The sequence below is a fragment of the Triturus cristatus genome, chromosome 1_1 (genome assembly GCF_964204655.1).
Source record: "Triturus cristatus chromosome 1_1, aTriCri1.1, whole genome shotgun sequence".
Lineage (NCBI taxonomy): Eukaryota > Metazoa > Chordata > Amphibia > Caudata > Salamandridae > Triturus > Triturus cristatus.
In genome coordinates, this window is record NC_140579.1 from 574,690,699 (window position 1) to 574,713,824 (window position 23,126).

Consider the following 23,126-nt stretch of genomic DNA (forward strand, 5'->3'; position numbering starts at 1 on the left):
GTGAGCGCCAGTGGAAATGCATTTGCCAACCTTGGGCTACTGTGTGGTAGTGTTATGTATTGGTCAGTCTGCTGAAGACATATGTTGACTTCATCAATGATATTTGAATTATAAGAATAAGCGTCATCACTGAAACTGGGCAATACAGCAAATCCAACATTCTCTAGGCACCACTGCAGTGTCTACTTTTGTTGTTGCCCCTATTGTTTCCTCGACTGATTATATCCCATGCCTGGACAAAGGCAAGCAATTTTAGGTTGAGACTGGGCAGTGCATGCGCTGCTCTGCGAGCCCTCTGTATTGGAGTATGGACTTGAAGCCCCCCACTCTCCGCCCATATTTGTAATTGGCTTGTGTCATTGTCTTTTGTAAATGCTGGCTTCTAATTCGTTAATAGTACCTCCTTGTCTTCATTTGTTACCTCCCATGAGGACTGGCCCTGTTACATGGTACATCTTATTTAATCTGTAAGACCAATTTTCCTTATTGGTTTCTCCTACTGCCCGCACTACATGCTTTCCTGCAACATTCAGTACGCCATGCACACTTTCACGAGGCGCTTTTACAGAAAAAGCATGTGTTTGTCAACTTGACAAGCAAATGCTTTTTTGGTAAAAGCGCCTCATACCCGTCTTTCACTTTAGTAGCGGCTGCAGACCTTTCTTCCTCGTCTAAAGAAAGGGGTGTGGCCTTTATTAATGTGAAAGCTCAGCATGGGGAACTTGTAAACAACAATCATTTGCAATGCAATAGGTCTCACATTTTAGAAGCTTTGACCTATTGGTATTGTAAATGACAATGCCTTTTATTATTGCAGGTTTTTTAAACACATAAATTAAAGACATTGTCATTTACAATGCCAATAGCTCAAAATCTCGCAATTGCTAGACCTATTGCATTGCAAATGCTTGTAATATTGATGTTGCCAGCAGATTCCCACATCTAGTCCATACTACTAGAGAAGAGGTAATGTGTACTACATCCTTCATGAGCAAGAATCAAAGCCAAGGTTTACATACATGCATAAGTCAGAACAAATGAAGTAAAACCAGACTAAATTATGAAACTATTGTGTTTTACTTTATTGATGCTTTAGTTACAGTTTTAGAATCAAAAATATGTACCACCAAAAATATTTGCTATGTCTACAAACTTATCTTTTGTTTTTAAAATAATATTTATAGGAGAGAATCTGCTTACCTTGTAATATATGTGAGTCTTGGACAATATTTTGAGTACAAAATGCTCCTGCGACTGTTTCCTTCAACCAAAATGCAGGTGCTCTACGTATTAATTATACAATATTGCCTTCAGTATACTCATTTGGTACTGTTATGAGAGAGGTGGATCTGCTAACTGGGTCATTACCTAGCTCTGTTGATTTTTACAAGGCGGGGCTCATTCAAATCCGCTCCTGGTTTCCCCCTCCCCCCAACTTTAGGCATGACCAAGATCACAGAAAACAAAGTATTGTGGCACAGTCTTATTGGCAGGGGGCATCTGCATTTTGATGCTTTCAGTCTAACTCATCCTAACGCTCATAAAAGCCTCTGTTCAACAAAATATATATTAAGTGCTTTTTAAGTTACAGTTGGTGAAATATTTTTTGAACCGCTGAGATCGACAACCACATATCTGGGAATTAATCTAAGGCTTTGTGATGCCTTCACCACAATTAATATGAATTAAATAAATGTCTTAGCCAGAGGTGAGCTACAATCTAGCATCAGAAAAACTTGGCATGACCTGTCAACTTCCTTTTCTTCACAAATTATTGTATAATTTTCACATCATCTAGAAGAACATTCATCCACTTCTTACGATAAACACATGCGCACTCTTCGGGCTTTCTTGCTGTTAGGTGTATTGAGTTTCTACATGATCACAACAGAAAAATTACTCCCACGTCCACATTACTGAGATCCCAGATGGTCCTTTGTTGATCACTTACACCAATAATGCCACCCTCGCTTGCTAGAGAGCATCATGCTGATTTCAGGATTCAGAAGAAGCCCTTTCTATCATGAACCTAAATTACACATGGCCAGTAGTTCGCAACAATCAAGTCCCAGAAGGGCCAATGGATTCTCTGGGGTTGGCTAATGAGATACTAGGGCTCTAGCTCTAAACGAGTCCACGCAAATTCACAGAATCCGCAGAGCCAAGCCAACCATCTTTTGGTCACCATCAGGCAAAATAGATTGCATTAATTTTAGATTCAATCCTTCTGCTGAGACAGTTGTGGTGTTGAAACTTATTATTGGCCTGGCTCACACTGTGATGCTTCTTTTAAAAATCTTAGCAGGTAAAATGCACAACCCGCCAGTCATAGGATTTCTATACGCCCTGTGCACATGAACAGCGGCCTTCCTGCTTAGCACGCATAGTAGCCACAAGTAAGGAGTAGTGAAGGAGGTCATGGAGGAAAGGAGGCTGTAAGAGGAAAGACCGAACAAGGAGAGAGTGCGGTGAATAAGGCAAGGCATCTTAAATCCAAATATAGAGGTAGTTATAACGAAAATACTTTTACACCCTACCTAAAACACAATGCATCCTTTCCAGTCATAACTCGTTACATTTCGGTAGGGTATATTTCACAAAGGGTTACTGCAAATGGATGTACATGAAACGGTCTACAGATTTTGACCGTGAGTTCAGCCATTGCAATCCCTTCTGAGTTCTAAGTTGGTTGTAAATCATCCAGGATTAGGTTGACCGCCTAACTTTGTAAATATGGGACCAATCTTGAGTTTGGAATTCGTGTGTTATTGTCATTATTTTGACTCCTATTACAGTTTACTGTATTCACCTTCTATCCTCAACAGAATCACTTACTGATGCATATATTATTAATTCATATGATAAGACGGTATGGTTCATAAAGCAATTTCTGTTTCTCCATTGCATTTTCAAAAAGTACATATTTTCTATATAGAAAATTGGTAGTGGAAGTGTGTCTACTGTGATTTCATTTCCACAGCATAAATTAATAATAGCCGGTAGGTAATGCTGAGAGTGGCTTGTGACAGTAGGGGCAAATGCTAATAAACGTTTTGCTCAAATGCTGTGGACAAATCAGGGGTAACCGCTGTCAATTGACCTTCCTTTTACTATGTGCTCTTGCCTTCAGTTTAGGTTTAGAATTGTGAGGGTTGGCAATTAACCAGTTAGTGGCATCTAAGGAGAGTCTTAACCAGGCTTAAAATCTTGAGCATTGGAAAAAAAACACTTACTATCACTTGTATTCTATGGAAACTGTATTTCTTTTTAACGGAGACTGCATTTCTTTCCAAACTGTTTCTCCAAATTATGTTTTTTCTCCAAAGTCATCTTTGTGAGGAGGGCGTAGACTCTGCTTTTTGTTTCTCACCAGGTCACCATGTTTGTGTAGGATTACAGACATTTTGCAGGTCTTTGATGTCAGCACTGATGCTAAGCACCCCGAACATCTCACTGTCACTCTTTTACAAGTAGCGCAAACCTGGTATTGTCATTTTTGGCGCTACCCCCTTTGGCAACCTTATTCACCTGCACTCTACAGTTCCATGCATGTCAACTACTGAGTCATGGACTTTTATTGCATTGGGTCATGTACTTACCCATTCACTACAATACACCTATATCAGATATTGTGAGGAAATCAAATCTAATTTTGAGTGTGGGCATGCCTGTATTCTACATTTCTTGGACCTGAAGAAGTTCCTTGAAGTGGGAGTGAAACACGTTGGCCGTCAAGTTATTTTATGGTTAGGGATGTAAGTGAAATTAATATTTTTTCTACAAGGACTCAAGCATCTCTAATTTCATTAAATTATTAAACTCTCTGAATGCAATTATAAATCAATGATTACATTTTGTTGCCTCTCCCCTTTGCATTATAATTAGGCTGTCCGGTTTTAGGTTTAAACCTTTAATCACTGATAAAACCCCACTGAAAGGGAAATAGCCCTCACCAGTGTAAACATATAAACACTGAAAAAACACCTGCACAACCACAAACTAATTGCCTTTCAAAGAAAGGAAAAGGAGAGTGAAAGAGTCATTTTGTTTCTTCCTGAAGGGGCCAATACAATGTAACTTTGTTATACAAGCTAGCAGCAAGAAAGAATGGGATAACATTATTCTGCTTGGGTTTTGTTGTTTAGGGATGTCACTAAAGTATTATTTCTTCTTCCTTTTGCTTTTTTCAGTTTTGTAGTCTTTGGTCCAAAGATGCAGGGTGTAGAAGCATGTTTTAGGTTTTGTTTAATTATTTTATAAACTGTAGAGAATCAGGAAATGTCAAAATCATATTTGATATTTTGGCTGCATTCGATTTTTTCACTGATCGGTAAAATGGCTGGTTTCATAAGAATCTTTCCCAATATGTGCCATCACATTTACCCACAGAGAGTGGGTAAAAACCCTTGATACATCAGCCCCCAGGTTCTACTGAGTCAGTATTGATAGTAGGTGAATTGCCAACACCTCAGGCTTTAAACATTCAAAGCAAGGCTTAGGGACAAGTTTGTGTGAAAAGAGTGTTATCACCAAGCATCTGGGATAGTGGTGAAAACACGACTCCAGACTTTTGGAAAACATGGAATGCAGTGTCACTTGGAGTGCTACTGCAAAAAGGTTCTTTCCAAGATCAACATAGATTGGAGTGATATTGTTTGTATTTGTAGTGATTCAGCTACGTATATGTAAAACTTGTGTGATGACCTGTCAAAATCAATATCTGAGCTGAAGTGCTCCCCTGTAAGAGATCCTTGCCAGTTGTTGGATGGTATGCTGAAAGCATCTATACAATCTTCAGAGTTAATGAAGAATGCTATTGACATTTTTTAGTCCATTCTGGTGCACTGTTTTGTTATGCACGGGTACTAAAACACAAATATTTCCCATTTTGTGCTTTGTGTGGCATCAAAGAAAGAGTCATCCCAACTGTATCGCTTAGCTGATGGCTCTCAGTCCAAGGGGCTGTGAATGCTATATTATCCATTGGGCAACCGTTTACAGAACTTTTGCTGAGTGATGATGCCAAAGGCAAGACATGTGAGGATCTTTGGTCACATATTGCTAATGATGTGAAAAAAGTGCACTCTACTGCAGTCTTAGATTTTTACAGGAAAACATAACTGCTGTAGTGGACATAATAAAAAAAACTAGAGTCTGAAAAAACCCTTGTCTGCCATGTGTTCTGCATAATTGGTGTAGATGTGATACATCTCCTTGAGATTAGGCTGGGCGACACCTTTAGTGACTTTGAAACTGCAACATGTTCCATGTTAGAGTGCTTGCCACTTGGTAAGCAAAGAAATGTTCAAGAGCAATTCAGGAACTTTTATTTTACAATGTATGAAAAATGTCTTGCAATGATGCATAGAAATGTCCCTTCACCAACCATAGCATTTGAAGTCAATGAAACCTCACTGTGGTACTCTGTACAAGTTCTAGATCCCGTCCATAAAGGGGAATTTTCTCTGTAGTTTCAAAAGTGCTGCTTCATTTTTGACCGCTTCAATAACTGAGGGGAAAGCGCCCAGTTCAACGCAAATGTTGCAGAACCTTCCCAGAGAATCACTATCTTCAAGTGCACCAGTAATGTCATGGAAAGCTGTCAGTTAGCAAATTGTGTACTGGCTGTTTTGGCATTGCCTATCTCAAGTGCCAATGTTGAGAGGGCCTTTTCACAGATAAAAGTTTACATGGGAAGGAAAGAGTGAGGGCACATGACCAAAGACTCACTGAAGAAGTATTGTATGGTGTACTACAATAAGTTTGATTTGGAAAAATGTATTTGGACCTCATATACACTGTATGTACACTGTCTACATACTATGTAGTATCAGTGCAGAAAGTAAGCAATAATAAGAGCAAAACTTTCCATAAATACCGGAAAAACACTGTTTCTGTTGTTTTTAATGGCACGGAAATGTGTAACCACTGATAACCACTGTTTTTTAAAGATATTGAAATCCCTTGAAAACACTGAAAAACCCCCACCAGAATTAACCAATAATAGAAAATGAAAACAGGAAAGCCTAATCATAATCAAGTGTACATTCGGGTTGTGGACAACTGACCCGTGGAGGTGGGCAATATGGACACAAGTTTCAAACTATTTGGATAGTGAGGTGCATTCGGCTTCAGTTTTTGTTTTTGTTGGTATGAGTAGTTATAATATATGAAGATATATAAGTATGCTGTGTTTCTTGCCACGTCCCCAAAGACTACACCGGTAAAACTCAAACATTGATAACATGAATTTGAGCTTTCACTTACTAGCCATTTACTCAAGCTGGAATCAACCAAGTAGTCCGCTAGCAACCGCAGATTAGAAGGTGGAATGTCTCATCCAGGCATTTTGGACATGACTGGCCTGAGAGGACCAGAGCTCTGTTAGCAAAACCAGTTTTTTTAATGACAACTCTCAAGTGAGCCCCACATTACAAGAACAATAGCGCCCGACCAGGGTACGAATGGGTGTTTGCTCCCGAATCAGATGTACAACTTGTGCACCTCTCGCAGTTTCTGCATTCATATCAGGATAAATGTGGCAAAGTTGTGTGGTAAACAAGTGCCAAGTTCCAAATTTTACACCTTATCAAGCTGTAAATCGTGCTGTATTACCATATTCTCCCCATTCTGACCTGAAACGAGTGGGGGGGGGGGCATATCGCTCACGAGCCTGCGGTATCAGTATTTCTCTAGGCAGAATTGCCTCGTGGTATTAAAACGGCGCATGCATTAAGGGCCTTAATATCAAAAGTATTGGCCATGATCATATGGGTGGTTTAAAACCTCACAAACATTACAAGCCTGCAAAAAATGGTATTTTACACTCAAGGCCAGGCGATTAGACTTAACAGCTTCGTACGACAAAATTCCAGATGCAATAATAGAAAATGACTGCTAATGGGCTAGATGATTTTCCCTAGTTATTATTTAAAGTGTGGCTCTTTGTTACTTTCGAAATATTCACTTCTAAGTAATTGATGGCTGTTCTCACAATTTGTGGCTCTTCTTGCTCGACTCCTCACTTTTGTTGTGAAAAAAATAAATACTATGATGACTAGACTCAGAAGGTGACACTTTTCTAAACTTAAAGCCCCATAAAATTATCAGCAATGTTGGTAAGCTTCAACCTCACCAAGACGAGCATTGTGGTAGATAGCTCATGGAGTCCCTCTTAACAGGGCATGCCAGCGTTATTCGAGTGTGTATACATTTATACAGCGTGGAATGCAGAGGATTCTCTGAAAGGTTTCTGCTCTTTTTTCGGTGTGAGAGTTTCAAAGGCCGTTTTGTTTATTTCCATCTGGTGCTTGGAGGCCACAGGCTTTTGCAGATAGTGCTTCGTTCACAAATTCAGAGAGATTACAAGATTTGAAACCCATATCCCCACACTCTATCTCTCAGCCTGCAATGTCCAGGATGCCCAGGTACTTTACTTCTTATGCACATCTTTCTATTGGGCTGCGTCCTGCTTCTCAGGTGGAGTAGTGTGAAGTCGTTATACGACATGTCATTACTTTTTGTTCTAATGTGAACTAGATAGTCCAACCTGTAGCTGCACTGTCCAAGAATGTACAAATACTTTGCCCCATAGGGACCTATATTGTGTCTGAGTCTTGAATAAGCTTTTCATGGAAAATATGGCAAACAGAGAATATTGTCTCAGTTTGGTCGGAGTGGAGAGTGCCAAACAATTTTGGAGGACAGAATCTACTATTTATAAACAAAGAATGTAATATTTTTTCTACTGCCACTCCTCACATCTGTATGGGAAAGTGAGATGCTTCACTCTCTTGTCTGATCTGATGCTGATCTCTCTGTGATGTCGGCTGGTTATGTTCAGAGATGTACTTGCCAGTGGTGGAATGTATTGAGGCCATACATGAAACCAGTCTGTGGAGCACTTGCCGTCCACGTCATGGGCCAGCTCCTCCTATATTTATATTACTGTTTTATATTCCTCAGGCAGCAGAACACATCAGTGAACTGTCCAGAAAGTTATTCAAAAATGAGACGTGAATGAGTGTGTGGATGGTGTTTGAAAGTAGCTAATCCGGAGGCCGGCTCTAGCTGTGTCAACACTTTCAGTTTTCATGAAGAGTTCATTGTCAGCAAGGCAGGAGTGTTGAACGGGGTACTCGCTTTCCTGCCCCTCGGCTCTTGCCCTCTGCTAGCACGGAATCCGAGTGACTGGAGGAAAACTGCAGCTGCCTAACATTGGAGGTTGTCTGCTGGTAACCTCGAGAGCTTTAGGGGGCTCAAACACCAGACTCCCATCAGAGAAGGCTACCAATGCCTGTGTTGAGTCATATGAAGTTTTCTCCACGTCTTCAGACAAGTATGATGGAGGACCGGAGACCATGGTGCTCTTCCTCTGCTTCAGGAGGCGAAAGTCATCCTTGAAGTGGGGGTTGAAAAGAAGATAAAGGAGAGGATTTAGGCAAGCTGGCAATGGCAAAACCACTAATAACACCAACTTGATGACCTCTGGTGTGATGAGGAAGAGGTTCAACATGGAGGAGAATGTGAGGAAGGCCACTGGACAGTAGAGGAGGCAGTTAGTGAAAATGAGCCAAGCTACATGTTTGATCATTGCGCAATCCCAGATAGTGTCAAACTCTCCCTTGAGGAGGTTACAGTAGAGCCGGATGTAGGTGCTGGTGATGATCAGGAAGCAAAGCGTATTCATCATGACCAGGGCTACCATGAACCCAATGGTAGAGGACTTGCCATCTGGAAGTGGGTATGGAAGGCAGAGAGGTGATGCCCCATATTCCCCAATGGAGAAGAGAGGGAGGGTGGCAGCTACTGAAGAAAGGACCAGAGAGCACAATGTGGCAATTTTCACACTGCCAAATGAAGGTGACTTGCCGTACACACGCACACAGGAAACTGAGATGCTGCATTGGACAGCAGCAAGGGTCAAGAGCAGAATGGAGGCTTCAGAGGCAAAGATGGACACAAATCCAGTGATCCTGCATCCAGTTCCTGTTTCCCATCTTGCCCCAAACTTGGAAAACTGGCCGAATGTCAGTGCATCAATAAAAGCCAGGATTCCACAATAGATGCCGGTCACCAAGTTGGATCCTGCTATTGACCCAGTGACAAATTTTACTGGTGATAGGTAGCCAGGAGAAGCAAAAACAGTCAGGATGACCAATGCATTGCAAACGATGGAGATCACAGCAATCACCCAAACTCCCAAACGGATGATCCAGCTCTCGAACAGATAGTCACATGGTTTGAAGGGACCTGAAAGAGATGAGAATACGGAGTTAGGAGACTATCACAGACAAGAAAAACAATTTACAGTAGAAACAATTTGAATTGTTAAAAACTGGGTCTAACTGAGGAATGGTTCAAAGTTTATCATCTGGTACCTAGAACAGAGTCAGCAATTATTCTGTCGCATCTCTTCACTTTTAGCAGTTTCGTACTTGAAACAAAATAATGGCATTTTTTATTGATATGTGGGCAAAAGAGGGGAACGTGGAGAACACAAGTACAATAACATTATTCTCACCCAGTGCCAAAACGAAACTTGAGGGGGCCACCCCGCATTCCGGATCCAGTCAGGAGCTCTCAGGCCAAGGGCCCACTGCCCATGCACAGTGTAGCACGGTGCCCCTGGAGCTCAAAGGCTATGGGGCCTATTGTTACGCCACTCTTCTCACCCCCAGAAAGTAATAATCCAGGGAATAATGAAACTCTACTAGAAGGTTAAGGGGCCAATGATTTACAAATTAGTAAAGCTCACCAAAGTGTATGTGTAGTTATATTCGAATGAGAGAGACTACATAAAGTGTAGAAGTGGAAGACGTGTGAACCAATGACATTCTGTTGACTTGTATGATGCTAGGAATATGTAGAATGAGATGGCCTCCACTGAGGTGCATTTTTTTCTATTTCTGGCATTATTTCAATGAAATGTCTGTAAAAGCAGTAATGTGGGGGAAATAGGCTAGGTTCTACACAATTGTTTAAGGTCAGTGAAATAGGAAATAACTACTAGTTTCATTCCACTCTAACTTTGAGGACCAGATGTACAAAAGGTTTGAGATTTCGTAAACCCTCTAAATCGGTAAATCAGAGGGTTTGCAAATGGTAAAATCCATTTTCGTATGTACTCAATGCATTTAACTACTCTGCTAAATGTGATTAGAAATGGATTTGAAATTTGAAAGGGCCACATTGTATCAATGTCTTGTGACTAAAATCCGGTTGCAAAACATTGATATTTTTCTGGCATATCATGTGGAAACCCATTTGTAAAAGGGAATGCGTCCCTTTGATCCCCCTTCGCCTATGTGAATGCAAAGAAAAAATGTTTTAGATGGTGCAGTGGTCCGAGAGATCACGGTATCTTCTTAAGCAAATTGAAAAAAAGAAACTTTTCTTTTTAAACGCTTGCTGTTTTCCTTTAAAACAAAAAAGGACTGCCTTATTTAAAAGTCTTCACACCCCAGCAGGCCACCATCCCAGTGACGGCAGCAAATCGTAGTGGTTCGCAATTTGCACACTACCTTAATAATACTCCTGAGGTAGGTGGAATTGCGAACCACTATGATTCAGTACTTTATTAGTACATAGGTCGGTTTACAAAATACCACACTGGTCGCAAAAATACTAGTTGTCAATTAGGACCAGTTGTCTCTTAGAAGGGTGACACTATGTGTTTTTAGATGGTAAACCTATTGAAATTAAAGTTGATTAACAATTTTTAACAAAGTGAGTAAAGTTTGCAGGAATGGTTATGGCACTTTCTTAGACATCTGGATTGTTTGGACGGGTGAATTGAGTCATTCAGTTTCAAGGGACTGCTGATGGGGAAAAAGCCTTATTCTAGCGAAGAGTAGGACATTAAATCATTAGAACAATAAGTCAAACTCCACTAAAGTCTATGAGAACAGTAGCATGCATGTATACGTTTCTTAGAGTATTACCAACATATGGGAACTGGTTGTGTTTTAAAGACCTGATCACAGGTATGCTCCAAAAAACAACACACATTAATTTCGAATGTTCCTCCTCTTTCCATCTGATTCCTCTCCATCTGTGTTTTGTTGAGGCATAGATGGACTAGGGTAATCAGACAAACTGGTGACTGAAATACCATCTCTTTCTTAGGCACCAGCTGGCAGATTTACTAGCCTTCGTGCAACACGGTGCAGCAACCAAAGTTGTTGTGCAGCGTTGCATGAAAAGGAAGAGAGCAGGATTTGCGCTGGAAAGTGTATATCAATTCTAACATTTTTGCTGGTTTGTGTCAGTGTGATGCAGCACCAACACAAAGGTTGGCTATGTCTGGCTACAGGTTTTAAATGAGCAGTAGTAGTCACACCTGATTCTGCCCATGGGTAGCCAGGGCAGGAAGTCCATGGAGCCATTGGTCCGCTGGCTGAGATCTGATGGTTGACTCTCTTTATGTAACCTCTTTCTCCCTGTCCCTCCACATGTATGCTTGGAAAATGAACATTCAAACATAAATGCCGCTAGTTTTAATATTACCAATATTACACATATTAAACATGGAATCCAGCAAACACCTTATGGTAGTTTACAGGAAAACATACTGTTGACCCCAGAGAGGAAACCACCATTTCAACAACCTCTTGTGATGCAGAAAGAAGCTCTTAAAGATGGTGACATGGTTTACAAAATAAAATAAGAATGCTGAAACATCTGGGGGCCAGATAAGTGTCTCTGTTGTTCATTAGAAAAAACGGTTTTTGAGTAGGAAGCATTAATAATTATTAACAAAATGTAGTCTTTAGCTATAATTCCTGCTTGAAATGACTGCGTGGAATCATTGTTATAGGATTTGAAAATGTTGTTCACAGAACAGCTGTAAACTAATTTAATTCCCCAGATATTAAGAACCAATATGGCCCTTCCAAGACAGCTCCTCTCTTCGATCCCTTTGAGGGTGTGTTTCATCTCTACCCCATAAGTGACAGGGCGGAGCAAGGCTGGACTAGTAACCCAAAGAAACCCTGGCAAATTTTGTCAGACCAGCCCCTAAATGGGGGCAGATTTATGAGCCCCTTGCGCCTCATTTACGCCGCCGTTGCGTCACTTTTGTGACGCAACGGCGGCGCAAATCCTGCGCCATGCTGCGGGGTATTTACAACGTGACGCATCTGGGAGATGCGTCATGCTGTAAAGCCCTGCGCCAGCATTAGGCGTACCTGTGCAGGGGGGGGGCGTTCTGTCGCAGGAATGCCTCCTAAAAGTGGCTGAGTGAAATCTACAAGATTTCACTCAGTCACTTTTGAGCCCATGCTGCGTCAAAACCCTGCGCCTGCTTGAAGCAGGCGTAAGGATTGACGCAGCATTGTAATGATAGGGCACCCCCGAGCCTTGCTGGAGCTGCGTCGCGCTTGCGACGCAACTCCAGCAATGCGCCGCCTTTCCGACAGGAGATGCGTCACGCATCTGCCCATCCGTGTGCCACGGTGCGCCGCATTGTAAATGCGGCGCATCAATGGTGGCGCACGGGTGGGCAGATGCGTCGCAACTCTTTTGGCGCATCTCTGCTGATTAGCAGAGATGCGCCAGACGTCATAAATCTGCCCCATGGTATATAGTGAGTGCAGCGAGTCAGCCTGACCACTACAATGACGGTTTGGGGGGTTCTCCCCCACATGAAAATTTGTGCAAAAATGGCGCATTCTAAAACACATTTTTCATTATATATTCTACTGTACTAGCTTTTAAAGCATAGAGTGCACCAGGATACAACAATCTTTGTGTGGGCTCTTTAATGATTTCCTCACTATCACCCTCCAACAGTGCCTCTCATCTCTCCATAGCCCCTCTCTCACATGTATTTCATTTGTTTTATAGTGCCTGTCATACCAGTTTAGGGTGTTGGAGCACCATACATCACACACAAATAGAGAGACAACAAATAATAAGTGTGTTAATCAGTGTATAGAAAATGTTACAAAGACACAGAGACAAAACTCCGATCTCTCTGCAGCAGGTACATTAATCACTAAGTTATCTTGACACTCTTATTATTGCCTGAAAACTACGGATATACAGGGAACTCTGCAGTGGGTGCTTTCAAAATTGCGGCAAAATGGACCCCAATACAAATCCGGCCACATACCCTTCCAGTCTCCTGAGGAAACGTCCGATGCCTGGTACAGCCAGTCCAGACTTGGGGTGGAGGGTTGATGGGGTACTTTGTTATACCCGTATGGCCATTTAAGATGATAATCATTTAAACTAGGTACAAACATGATGGTGGAAGTTGTGTAATTGTTATTGGTCACTAGGTAGCTCCAGATTATAAGCCATGACCCACTGGAAGAGATAGATAGATAGATAGTCAAACGTCCTCCAGCTCAGAACACACCTCAGTGCATGAGGCAAGCACTTTACACTCACCTGGGCTGGGTGCACATTGGATGCTGGAGTGTAGTTTGGAATAGTCCGTTTCCAACTGAAAATCTTCTATATCAAGGTCATCTAAAGAAGGGAGGACAGCGGATTTAGAATGCAGTTACTCTGCTTCGATATATCATGCTCAAATAGCAACTTGTTTTTAACAGTCATGTTTTTCTGCTTATTAGGGGAGGAGAAGAAGGCCATTGTTGGTCCCAGCAAGAATAACATCTCAAAAGAAACCTTAAAGACTGGCCAGCAGTCTCTCTCTCTTAGGCAACTCCTATGCTATGGATTTCAAGTCCACAGCCAATAACTACTTCTCCATAAATGTTGGTACCAGCTATGCAAGTCTACTCTAAACCAGCATCTCATTTTACGGATACCCCTGTTGACTCCAGGGCTGGGCTGGCCTACTAGGCACTCAGTGGGGGGCATTTCCTCTGACAGTGGGTCCAGTTTTGTGACTGGGGCTCACCAGTCATGGTCCTACTTGCAACACTTCAAAATAAACCATACAAAAATAAATGGTTTTAAAGTACGCTTTAATCATGCTTTAAAACCAATTGTTTCGCATTGTTTATTTAGAAATTTTGCAACTAGGAATGTGGCTGGCAGGTCCCCAGAAACAAAACTGCCTCCCATTGGCAGTGAAACATGCCGCCATCCTGCAAGGCCACCGAAACTACTGTTAGCCAGTCTGACCCTGGTTGACTCAGCTGCTTCATCCTCCTACTTAGATGGAACTCTGGTCTTCTCTTCATCTTCTGAGAGAGACAAACACTCTAGTGAGGAGAACTTCTCCCTAATCAACAATCTCCCTCCCACAACCTCCCAGATGTCAACCCTTAAAGTAATTGCGAACCTGCTGTGAGATGCCCACAGATGATTGGTCAGGAAGTACAACATAGGCTTATCCTGTACTCTGGGAAGATCAGTTTTTCCAGCAAATGATGGTTTTGCTGTAGAATATTCAACAAATAAAGGAGACTCTGTACACCATCCTGACTCACCATGAAGAGTAAATTGTTCAATAGAAAAGAACTGTTAAGCACACCCTCATATTTATAAAAAAACTCCCAAGTTGCGAGTCAATGTAATGGCCTTAGATCAAATATATGGAGCTAGCAATCAAAACTGTTGTCAAACAATAATGACTAGTCAATGTTCTAAATACTACTGGATAAGCAGAGTCCACGTTGTTCAATTTCTTCAGTAGATTTTATTTTCTTGTGGTTATAAATCCATAAAACAAAACTGCAACTGAGCCAACATGTGTTTCGTCTTCCCTTAGACTTTGTCAAGGCAAATGACGAACAAACTCTTGATCACAATTTTCCTCAGGCAGCCAGAAATGTCTCATAGCACTGCCACTGCAATATTCATAATTTGTTTAGTGGCACCACCTGCTTTTAAAAAGGGGGTAGCGCATTTCATAGAAGGCTGATGTATCTTTGAGGTCGTAGATAAATCTTCAAAATGTCGCAGGTAAGCGAAGGGACTCTATGTTATAGTAGGGTCAGAATGATGTCAGAAGAAAACCGGTATATGAAACCATGATAAATTCCGATCCGTCGCGAACGCCTAAATCCGTCTTCTCCTCCTCTCCTGCAAATGACAGCTGTATTATGAGCAGTTTGCTTATCCAGTAGTATTTAGAACATCGACTAGTCATTATTGTTTGACAACAGTTTTGATTGCTAGCTCCATATATTTGATCTAAGGCCATTACATTGACTCGCAATTTGGGAGTTTTTTTTAATAAATATGAGGGTGTGCTTAACAGGTCTTCTCTATTGAACAATTTTGTCTACACAACATTTCTTGTTGTGTCACCAGCATCTTTTGGTAGTAGGTGCAAGAAAAGCCAGAAGAGCACCCCAATAACAATAAAAGTGCTTATTCCATTGTTTCACACCATAATGATACAAATGTTACCTAAATTGATTCTTTCATCGTGCGGTGTCATTTCCTTGTCCAAGGAAACACTACTACCTATTTATCTGTTTCACCATGAAGAGTACTTAGGCTGATATAGAAAAAGATCCATGTCTTGTAGAGATTATCAGACCTCTCAAAGACATGCAAAGTTGCACCTGGAACACATTTGTTTGTCGAGGAAGGAGGATGCAAGGAGACTTGCCTTTGCTATGCAGATGATTACGAATATATGACACAGGGGCCATTGTCATTCTGCAAGGACAAGGCATACTCCTTAGTCATCTGGGACACAACAGCAACTTGTATGGACCATCTCTCCCACTAAGCCGAACAACAAGCTACCTGCAGCTACCAGAAACATCCCAGCTTTCACTCCACAGCCACTACCACAACCTCAACATCCCAACAAAACATACTCCAGTGGTATCTCCCATTCCAAAATTTGAATTGTAAATGTAAACTCTTCTCCCTGCACCTATTTTAATAGATATCACTTGCACTTACCTTTCACCTGTGTGCCATCTCTTGCATGCCCACTCATGAATATGTGTGTGTTATCATATTTTAATGTATATATTATGCACTGTGAAACATTTAACACAAACCCTCATGACAATTCGATCACAAACGCTTACAAGCACCCACACACACAAAAATTATGGAAATAGCTACTTTTAACTTTTAAAAAAAACAAAATATATACTGTGCTACCATTTTTCAAATATATTTTATGGATATGATATTTTAAAGTCATCTGTCATTGGGCAGGAAATGCTTTAAAAAAAATGGAGTATAAGTCCATGGATGAAGGTTGAAGTTGACGAGCAGGAGGGGTGAGGCGGAAACATTAAGGCCCAGTCGATATACAAATTCAAATGGAGACAATATTCCCCCAAAATGTTTATAAAGGTTAAAAAGTTTAATGTTCCAAGTAAAGTTACAAATTCCTAAAATCATCTTCGGTTCAAAGTAAAAGTCAATAGACCACAGTTAATCCTTCAGGCCGAAGGAGTGTGTGAGTGTCAAAATTGCTAGATATTCCCTTCTTCCACTTAAGAAACAACCAGGACCATCTGGACCTCCTCCATAGATGCAAGCGCTTGAGATTGTGGAGCAGAACCAGACACCATCTGAGTATCTGGAGACACTGACATAGGTTCAGGAACAGAGGGGGAAGACATAGTAGGGTGAAATAAATACACCTCTAGACGAGAGGGAGGCCACAGAATGCCTGGGAATGGCTGCAGTCTATGAAAGAAGGCAGTAGCACTCTGTGATGCTCAGCATTCACCTCTCAGGGGGCCTTCACTTCTGCTGCCACATTTTGAAGGCCCAAGAGAGCAACTACTGACCAGAAATGATCCGCTTCATGACCTCCTTGAAGGCAGCTGTGTCACAAATACAGGTTTAGGGGTAGGATATCATGTGAGGGATCTAGGGTTGCGGGGGCGAATCTCACCCTAACCTGCTGTTCTTCTGGGTGAGAGATTTCAGTAGGAAGGGTAATGGATTATTTGAGAATAATTTTGCTCAATCAAGTCTGCTCATTAAATGTGAACTAACATTTATTTAATAAATTATGACTAATAGCGTGTTTTTTTTAAAAAACGGGAGAGTTTTTGAAGCGCAACGTAAAAGCATGCAGGAGTGACACAACACATTTAGAGTTACAAAACTGCATTGTAAAAGGATGCAGAAGGCTTGTAAACTGGAGTAATGAGATGTCATTTATGACATGAGAAAGAATCTTACTAAATGTACAAAGAAATATAGTATAAAAGTAAAATTGCAAGTAGTAATATAGAAATAGGACTATGAAAATGTTTAAAAGTAAAATGATTCTTGCTTATGTTTTTTTCTGAACATAAAAATCTGAATAGAAAAACAGTGATTGCTTATATTTTTGGAAATGTTTTATTCAGACTATGCCTATAAGTTTATTTGAAATGATGCTTCTATATTGTTTCTTCTGCATTCTCTATTTTCTCATATGTTTTTAATAATAGTGTGTTTTATTCATTAGAAAAAAATGATTTTGTGGTTTTCCATGTAGGCCTCAAAGCCTGTTGATGTACTATTTCTTTTCCTAACATAGGCTTCAGAAAAATGTTTTTTGTCCTTCATTATTTCTAAAAAAAACTGATCTATTAGCTTCAGTTATGAATGCTTATCACTGGAGTTTCCTTCCTACTGTTAGAGTATTCTTTCTTTGAATAATTGTATCCACTTTGTGCAAGCAAACATGGAAGCGAGCGTGTGGTTGTGAAAAGTGTCAATGTGCTTACTATTTCCGAGGTGATTTGATAATGTACAAAAAAACAAAAAAATTACGTTAGAGTTCTGGATGAATTTGGACTGGAGAATGATCATACCATAATAACACTATGGATCCTAACCAATGGAATTGTGTACAACTGTGAAGAAACTACATTTGAGGGCTGGAATTGAGAACATATTGAGGGATAACTATCCCGTGGCAAAAAGGTCTTGTGCTCCTGCTGCACATCTAGTGCTGGCTATTTTTGCAAAGATGTGCGCGACATGCTGTCAGTCCGAACTCTGACCTTCCCTGAACTGAATTTTCCTGAATTTTCCTTACAATTCATTAGCTGGTGATGTTGTATAAGCTATACCTTTTTGGCTGAAGGGCTGGCTATGAATAATAATGAAAGCTGTGCATTAGCTTATTGATCTTAGGTTCCTATGAAACCTCGTATTGCATACTGAAATTGCAATGTGTTTTCTTTCTCTCTCTCTCGCTCTCCTCACGCTAGTTATTGAATTATGATGTATTTTGTTTAAAACTATGATTTAGTGTGATATTACCTGTACTGCATGTGAATTAACCAAAGAACTAATAATTCAATGTGTTTTGTGCATTGACCATTCATTTTGAAGTTTCATGATAAATATTCTGGGGCAGATTTACAAGCCCCTTGCGGCTCATTTACGCCGCCGTTGCGTCACTTTTGTGACGCAGCGGCAGCGCAAATCCTGCACCATGGTGCGGGGTACTTACAACGTGACGCATCTGGGAGATGCGTCACGTTCTAAAGCCCTGCGCCACATGTAGGCGTTCCTGCGCAGGGGAGGGTGTTCCGGCGCAGGAACGCCTCCTAAAAGTGGCTGAGTGAAATCTACAAGATTTCACTCAGTCACTTTTAGGCCCATGCTGCGTCAAAACCCTGCGCCTGCTTGAAGCAGGCGTAGGGATTGACTCAGCATTAGCAAAATAGGGCCCCCCAGAGCATTGCTGGAGCTGCGTCGCGCTTGCGACGCAACTTCAGCAATGCGCCACTTTTACGGCACAGATGCGTCACGCATCTGTGCCGTTTTTGCCCCATGGTGCGCCGCATTGTAAATGCGTTACAACAAACAAATGATGGACGGAATGCTGACAATGCAGACATTCTCCCCCAGTCAAGAGATCTGGGTTAAATCCATCGTTCTTTTTTCCCACTACGCCACCCCAGTTTAGACATGGCCATATGCAAATCAGTCTTGACCCTGTGCCTCATGGGAACAGTCCAGCCCGAACTGCCAAGCCATGTCTTCCCTGGACCGGAATCAAGCATCCTAGGACCAGTTTCTGGCTATGAGCCGTCATCAGCCAGGATAGCTTGACTCCAGTGGCGTAGTGAGCACGGGTCCCACGTCTGGGAATACCCATCCCACTTAGGGCGAAAAGCGTTACAACAAACAAATGATGGACGGAATGCTGACAATGCAGACATTCTCCCCCAGTCAAGAGATCTGGGTTAAATCCATCGTTCTTTTGCCCACTACGCCACCCCAGTTTAGACATGGCCATATGCAAATCAGTCTTGACCCTGTGCCTCATGGGAACAGTCCAGCCCGAACTGCCAAGCCATGTCTTCCCTGGACCGGAATCAAGCATCCTAGGACCGGTTTCTGGCTATCAGCCGTCATCAGCCAGGATAGCTTGACTCCAGTGGCGTAGTGAGCACGGGTCCCACGTCTGGGAATACCCATCCCACTTAGGGCGAAAAGCGTTACAACAAACAAATGATGGACGGAATGCTGACAATGCAGACATTCTCCCCCAGTCAAGAGATCTGGGTTAAATCCATCGTTCTTTTGCCCACTACGCCACCCCAGTTTAGACATGGCCATATGCAAATCAGTCTTGACCCTGTGCCTCATGGGAACAGTCCAGCCCGAACTGCCAAGCCATGTCTTCCCTGGACCAGAATCAAGCATCCTAGGACCGGTTTCTGGCTATCAGCCGTCATCAGCCAGGATAGCTTGACTCCAGTGGCGTTGTAACGCATTGTAAATGCGGCGCATCCATGGTGGCGGAGCTGTGGCGCACAATAACTGGCGCATCCCTGCTGATACGCAGGGATGCGCCAGTTATTGTAAATATACCCCTCTGAGTTTTTCTTTATTGACGAGACATATTTGATATAATATGTTTGTGGACTATTTTTGTTAGGTATTTTCTTCATTACAGGTCCTCATGAAGGAAATAGCATCAGTCTATAATTATCTGAGTCCCTATCAGCTCTTACAAAGATCTATCGGAGGATCTCATGATTTCTAAGTGGTTTAAGAGTTTCTATGGGCTCAAACTTTGGTTTAGAAAATGATTATATAGTTTGGTTCATGGTATATTGAATATTTGTGAATGATTATAAATTTTACATCGCTTCTGCCGGATCAGTAACCAGGGGTGCAACTGGAGGCCTGTTGTTTCTAGTTTCTGACGCTTGGTCCATTCCTTGTCCGGATGTTACGGTTCCCTGTGTTATATCATCTTTTTTTAGAATTCTGTGTCTGTCAGCTTGAACCATAAGAAGCTACCTTCCGAGTGAGCTGATATCTTAATGCTCTGGGTGGAGCACTGTCTCATTCAAGACTTCTGAAGTGATCTACAATGTCATAAATTGTATAACGGTATACTACATTTACAACACATTTTTTTCAATGACTTACTTTTACAAAGTATTTTTTACTTCGCATTTTCCTTTACAAAGCAGGCAAAAATGTGCTGAATGAGTAAGTCACTGAAAATTATTTACCATTGATTGTTTATTACCTTAAGGTTCAGTAGATGGCAGTGTCAATTTATAAGAAAATCAGTAAATCGCTCTGCTTGCAGTATCTAAAAGCATTGAATGAGTGTACAAATAGAACGTCATCCAGCTTAAAGCTGTGGTTCTTGTCAAATTTATTTTAAAAAAATATATATATGTGTGTGTGTGTATATATTGGTCCAGTAGGAAGCAAACGCCGAAATACATAGACTGTCTCTGTTAATTTGCACGATAATGGTGGAACAAAACTGAAATATTGAGCCCTGCTCAAATCCTTCCGAAGAAAACCCAAGATAGGGCACTCAATGCTTTCCAAAAAGATTTTATTGCTGGGGTGAGCTCACTACAACAACGGTCTCTCGGGACGCTTTTCGGCTTTATATATTTTTTTTTCTTCACTTAAAAAATCAAAGGTTACAGGGACAATATCGTTAGGAAATAGAATTTGAAAAATCTTAGAAATGTACTTGATACTAGGGGGCTGGGGCCACGCAGCCCTCCTCCCTGCGCTGATTTCAGCCCAGGGACCTGACCATTTAAAGTAGGTGCATCCAGGGTGCCAACTCCCCTTGTGGACCACAGGGGGAGCCTCCAGGCCCCATGGTCCCTGTGGGCTCCCTGCTTCCTGCTGGAGCCGGCATTGCTTTGACACAGAGGGAGCTGCTAATATGCAGCTCCCACACAGTCAAAGCAATTGTGCTTGCTTTCAGCAAGCGAGAGCATATTCAATGCTCTTTCTTTGCTGAAAGAGAGCACAGCTTGCTATGGCTTGGTGGGAGCGGTGAAGCTCCCGCCAAGCGATAGCAAACAGCTATGCCTCAGGGGTGGGCACCCCGGGACATAGCAGGAGCCGGCCTTGGGGGATGGTGGACCCCTTGGCCAAGTATGGGACCCCTTTCTTTCCTTGATTAAGGGCCTGTCCGGGGGGGAGGGGGGTGGTCCCCAGTGCAGAGAATGGCCCGGGAGTGTGGCCTCGTCGACCCCCTCTCATTTCTTAGAAAGAAGTTTGGCACCAGAGAGGTGGTAGTCCCCAGGGTCCAGGGGTTCTATGACGCCCCCTATGTCAAAATGAAAAAAACTCTGGGGAAGTGGTGGTACCCGGGGCGGGGGTCTACGAGGGCTACTAATTACATTAGCCGCTGGGAGGTGGCGGTCTCCTGGGCTGCGGAGGAGGCCATATGGGAAAAGCTTTTTTTAGACTTGCCTATAACTTTGGAGTCTAAGGTGCCGATTACGACAATATTTTCACGGCACCCAAAAAGTGCCGGAAAAGCGAAGTACGGCGCGAAACGACCAGAGTAGGTGGCCCGGTACACGCCGTACCCCCCCCCAGCCCCCGTATGTACACGCCGACCCCCCCAGCCCCCGTATGTACGCGCCGACCCCCCCCAGCCCCCGTATGTACGCGGCGACCCCCCCAGCCCCTGTACGTTCGAGTCGTACCCCCCGTGTATGTACACCCGTGTACGTGTCGAACCCCCGTGTATGTACACCCGTGTACGTGTCGAACCCCCCCATGTATGTACACCCGTGTACGTTCGAGTCGTACCCCCCCGTGTATGTACACCCGTGTACGTGTCGAACCCCCGTGTATGTACACCCATGTACGTGTCGTACCCCCCGTGTACGCATAGCGCTGGGGGTACGCACTGTACAGACACGGGTGGGGGTACGACTCGAACGTACACGGGTGTACATACACGGGGGGGTTCGACACGTACACGGGTGTACATACACGGGGGGGTACGACTCGAACGTACGGGGGCTGGGGGGGTCGCCGCGTACGTACGGGTGCTGGGGGGGTGGCCACGTACGTACGGGGGCTGGGGGGGTCACCGCGTACGTACGGGGGCTGGGGGGGGGGGGTCGGCACGTATGCGGGCACATGTCTCCATGGTTGCTATGGGAGTTCGGTGCGGACTGTGTTTTTACCATACGGTTGTAACATCGGACGCACGGGATGGATCGTAATTCCGCGGTCGGACTTCACTTTTCACATTTGTACGGTAAATCGTCCGTGGACGTGTCGGACACATTTTCCGACCCGAGGACGTGTGGGGAATAATTACCAATGCGATTCATATGGTCTTTTTCCCATGCGAATGGTAATTGGCAGTTTGTACGGCACTTATACGATTCGTACGGTAAAAAGACCGGATACGAGTCGTATGGGGTATTTTTTTACCGGATCGTAATCGGCACCTATGTAGGTTCTGTGTGTCATGGAAAGTATGGGGTAATCCGTGCAGTGCAGATTGAGAAATAGGGGTACGTTTGTAATTTTAATTCTCATAGGAACACATTGTCGAACTTACAGCCCGAACTGCTATACACAATTACATCAAATTTGGCAGAAATATAGATGTTGTTATGCAGATTGTGATTTTTGTTATATGGTGTAAATCCGTTCAGGAGTTTTTCAGAAATGTAAGTTGAAAATTATAGTTATATCCCTGGTCGCAAAGCCTTTGCAAAAAAAGGGAAATGCACCGCTGTGATTGGCTGCCAACACTTCAACCAGAACGTGTTGGCAGCCATCTTGGGACTCAGCTTTACCGAGTCCCCTCCCAAAAAAGTGAAAATAAAGAAAAGGGGGCAGGGTAGGAATACCATGACCCCTAAGACCCACCACAGCATACACACATTAAAAAAACATTGCAGCGAAATCGCAATAATCGCGAATTTGCAGTAAAAATGATTACATAACGCACAGGGACCCCTTCTTGGCCTTATTAA

The 23,126-nt window shown here is 42.6% G+C and overlaps 1 protein-coding gene across 2 annotated transcripts in view; it reads right to left on the bottom strand.

Moving 5' to 3' along the window:
• Positions 1-5,313: 5,313 nt before the first annotated feature.
• LGR6 (leucine rich repeat containing G protein-coupled receptor 6) overlaps positions 5,314-23,126 on the bottom strand; it is a 1,163,733-nt gene continuing 1,145,920 nt past the window's right edge. The window contains exons 17-18 of one of the 2 annotated variants that reach the window (XM_085645134.1): positions 13,396-13,476; positions 5,314-9,252 (exon numbers count right to left, since the gene is read on the bottom strand). In XM_085645134.1, the coding sequence (XP_085501260.1) occupies positions 8,171-9,252; positions 13,396-13,476 (1,163 nt within the window). In that variant the 3' untranslated portion in view covers positions 5,314-8,170. The remainder of the gene's footprint in view (positions 9,253-13,395; positions 13,477-23,126) is intronic. The other variant, XR_014978909.1, reaches the window with a different exon arrangement.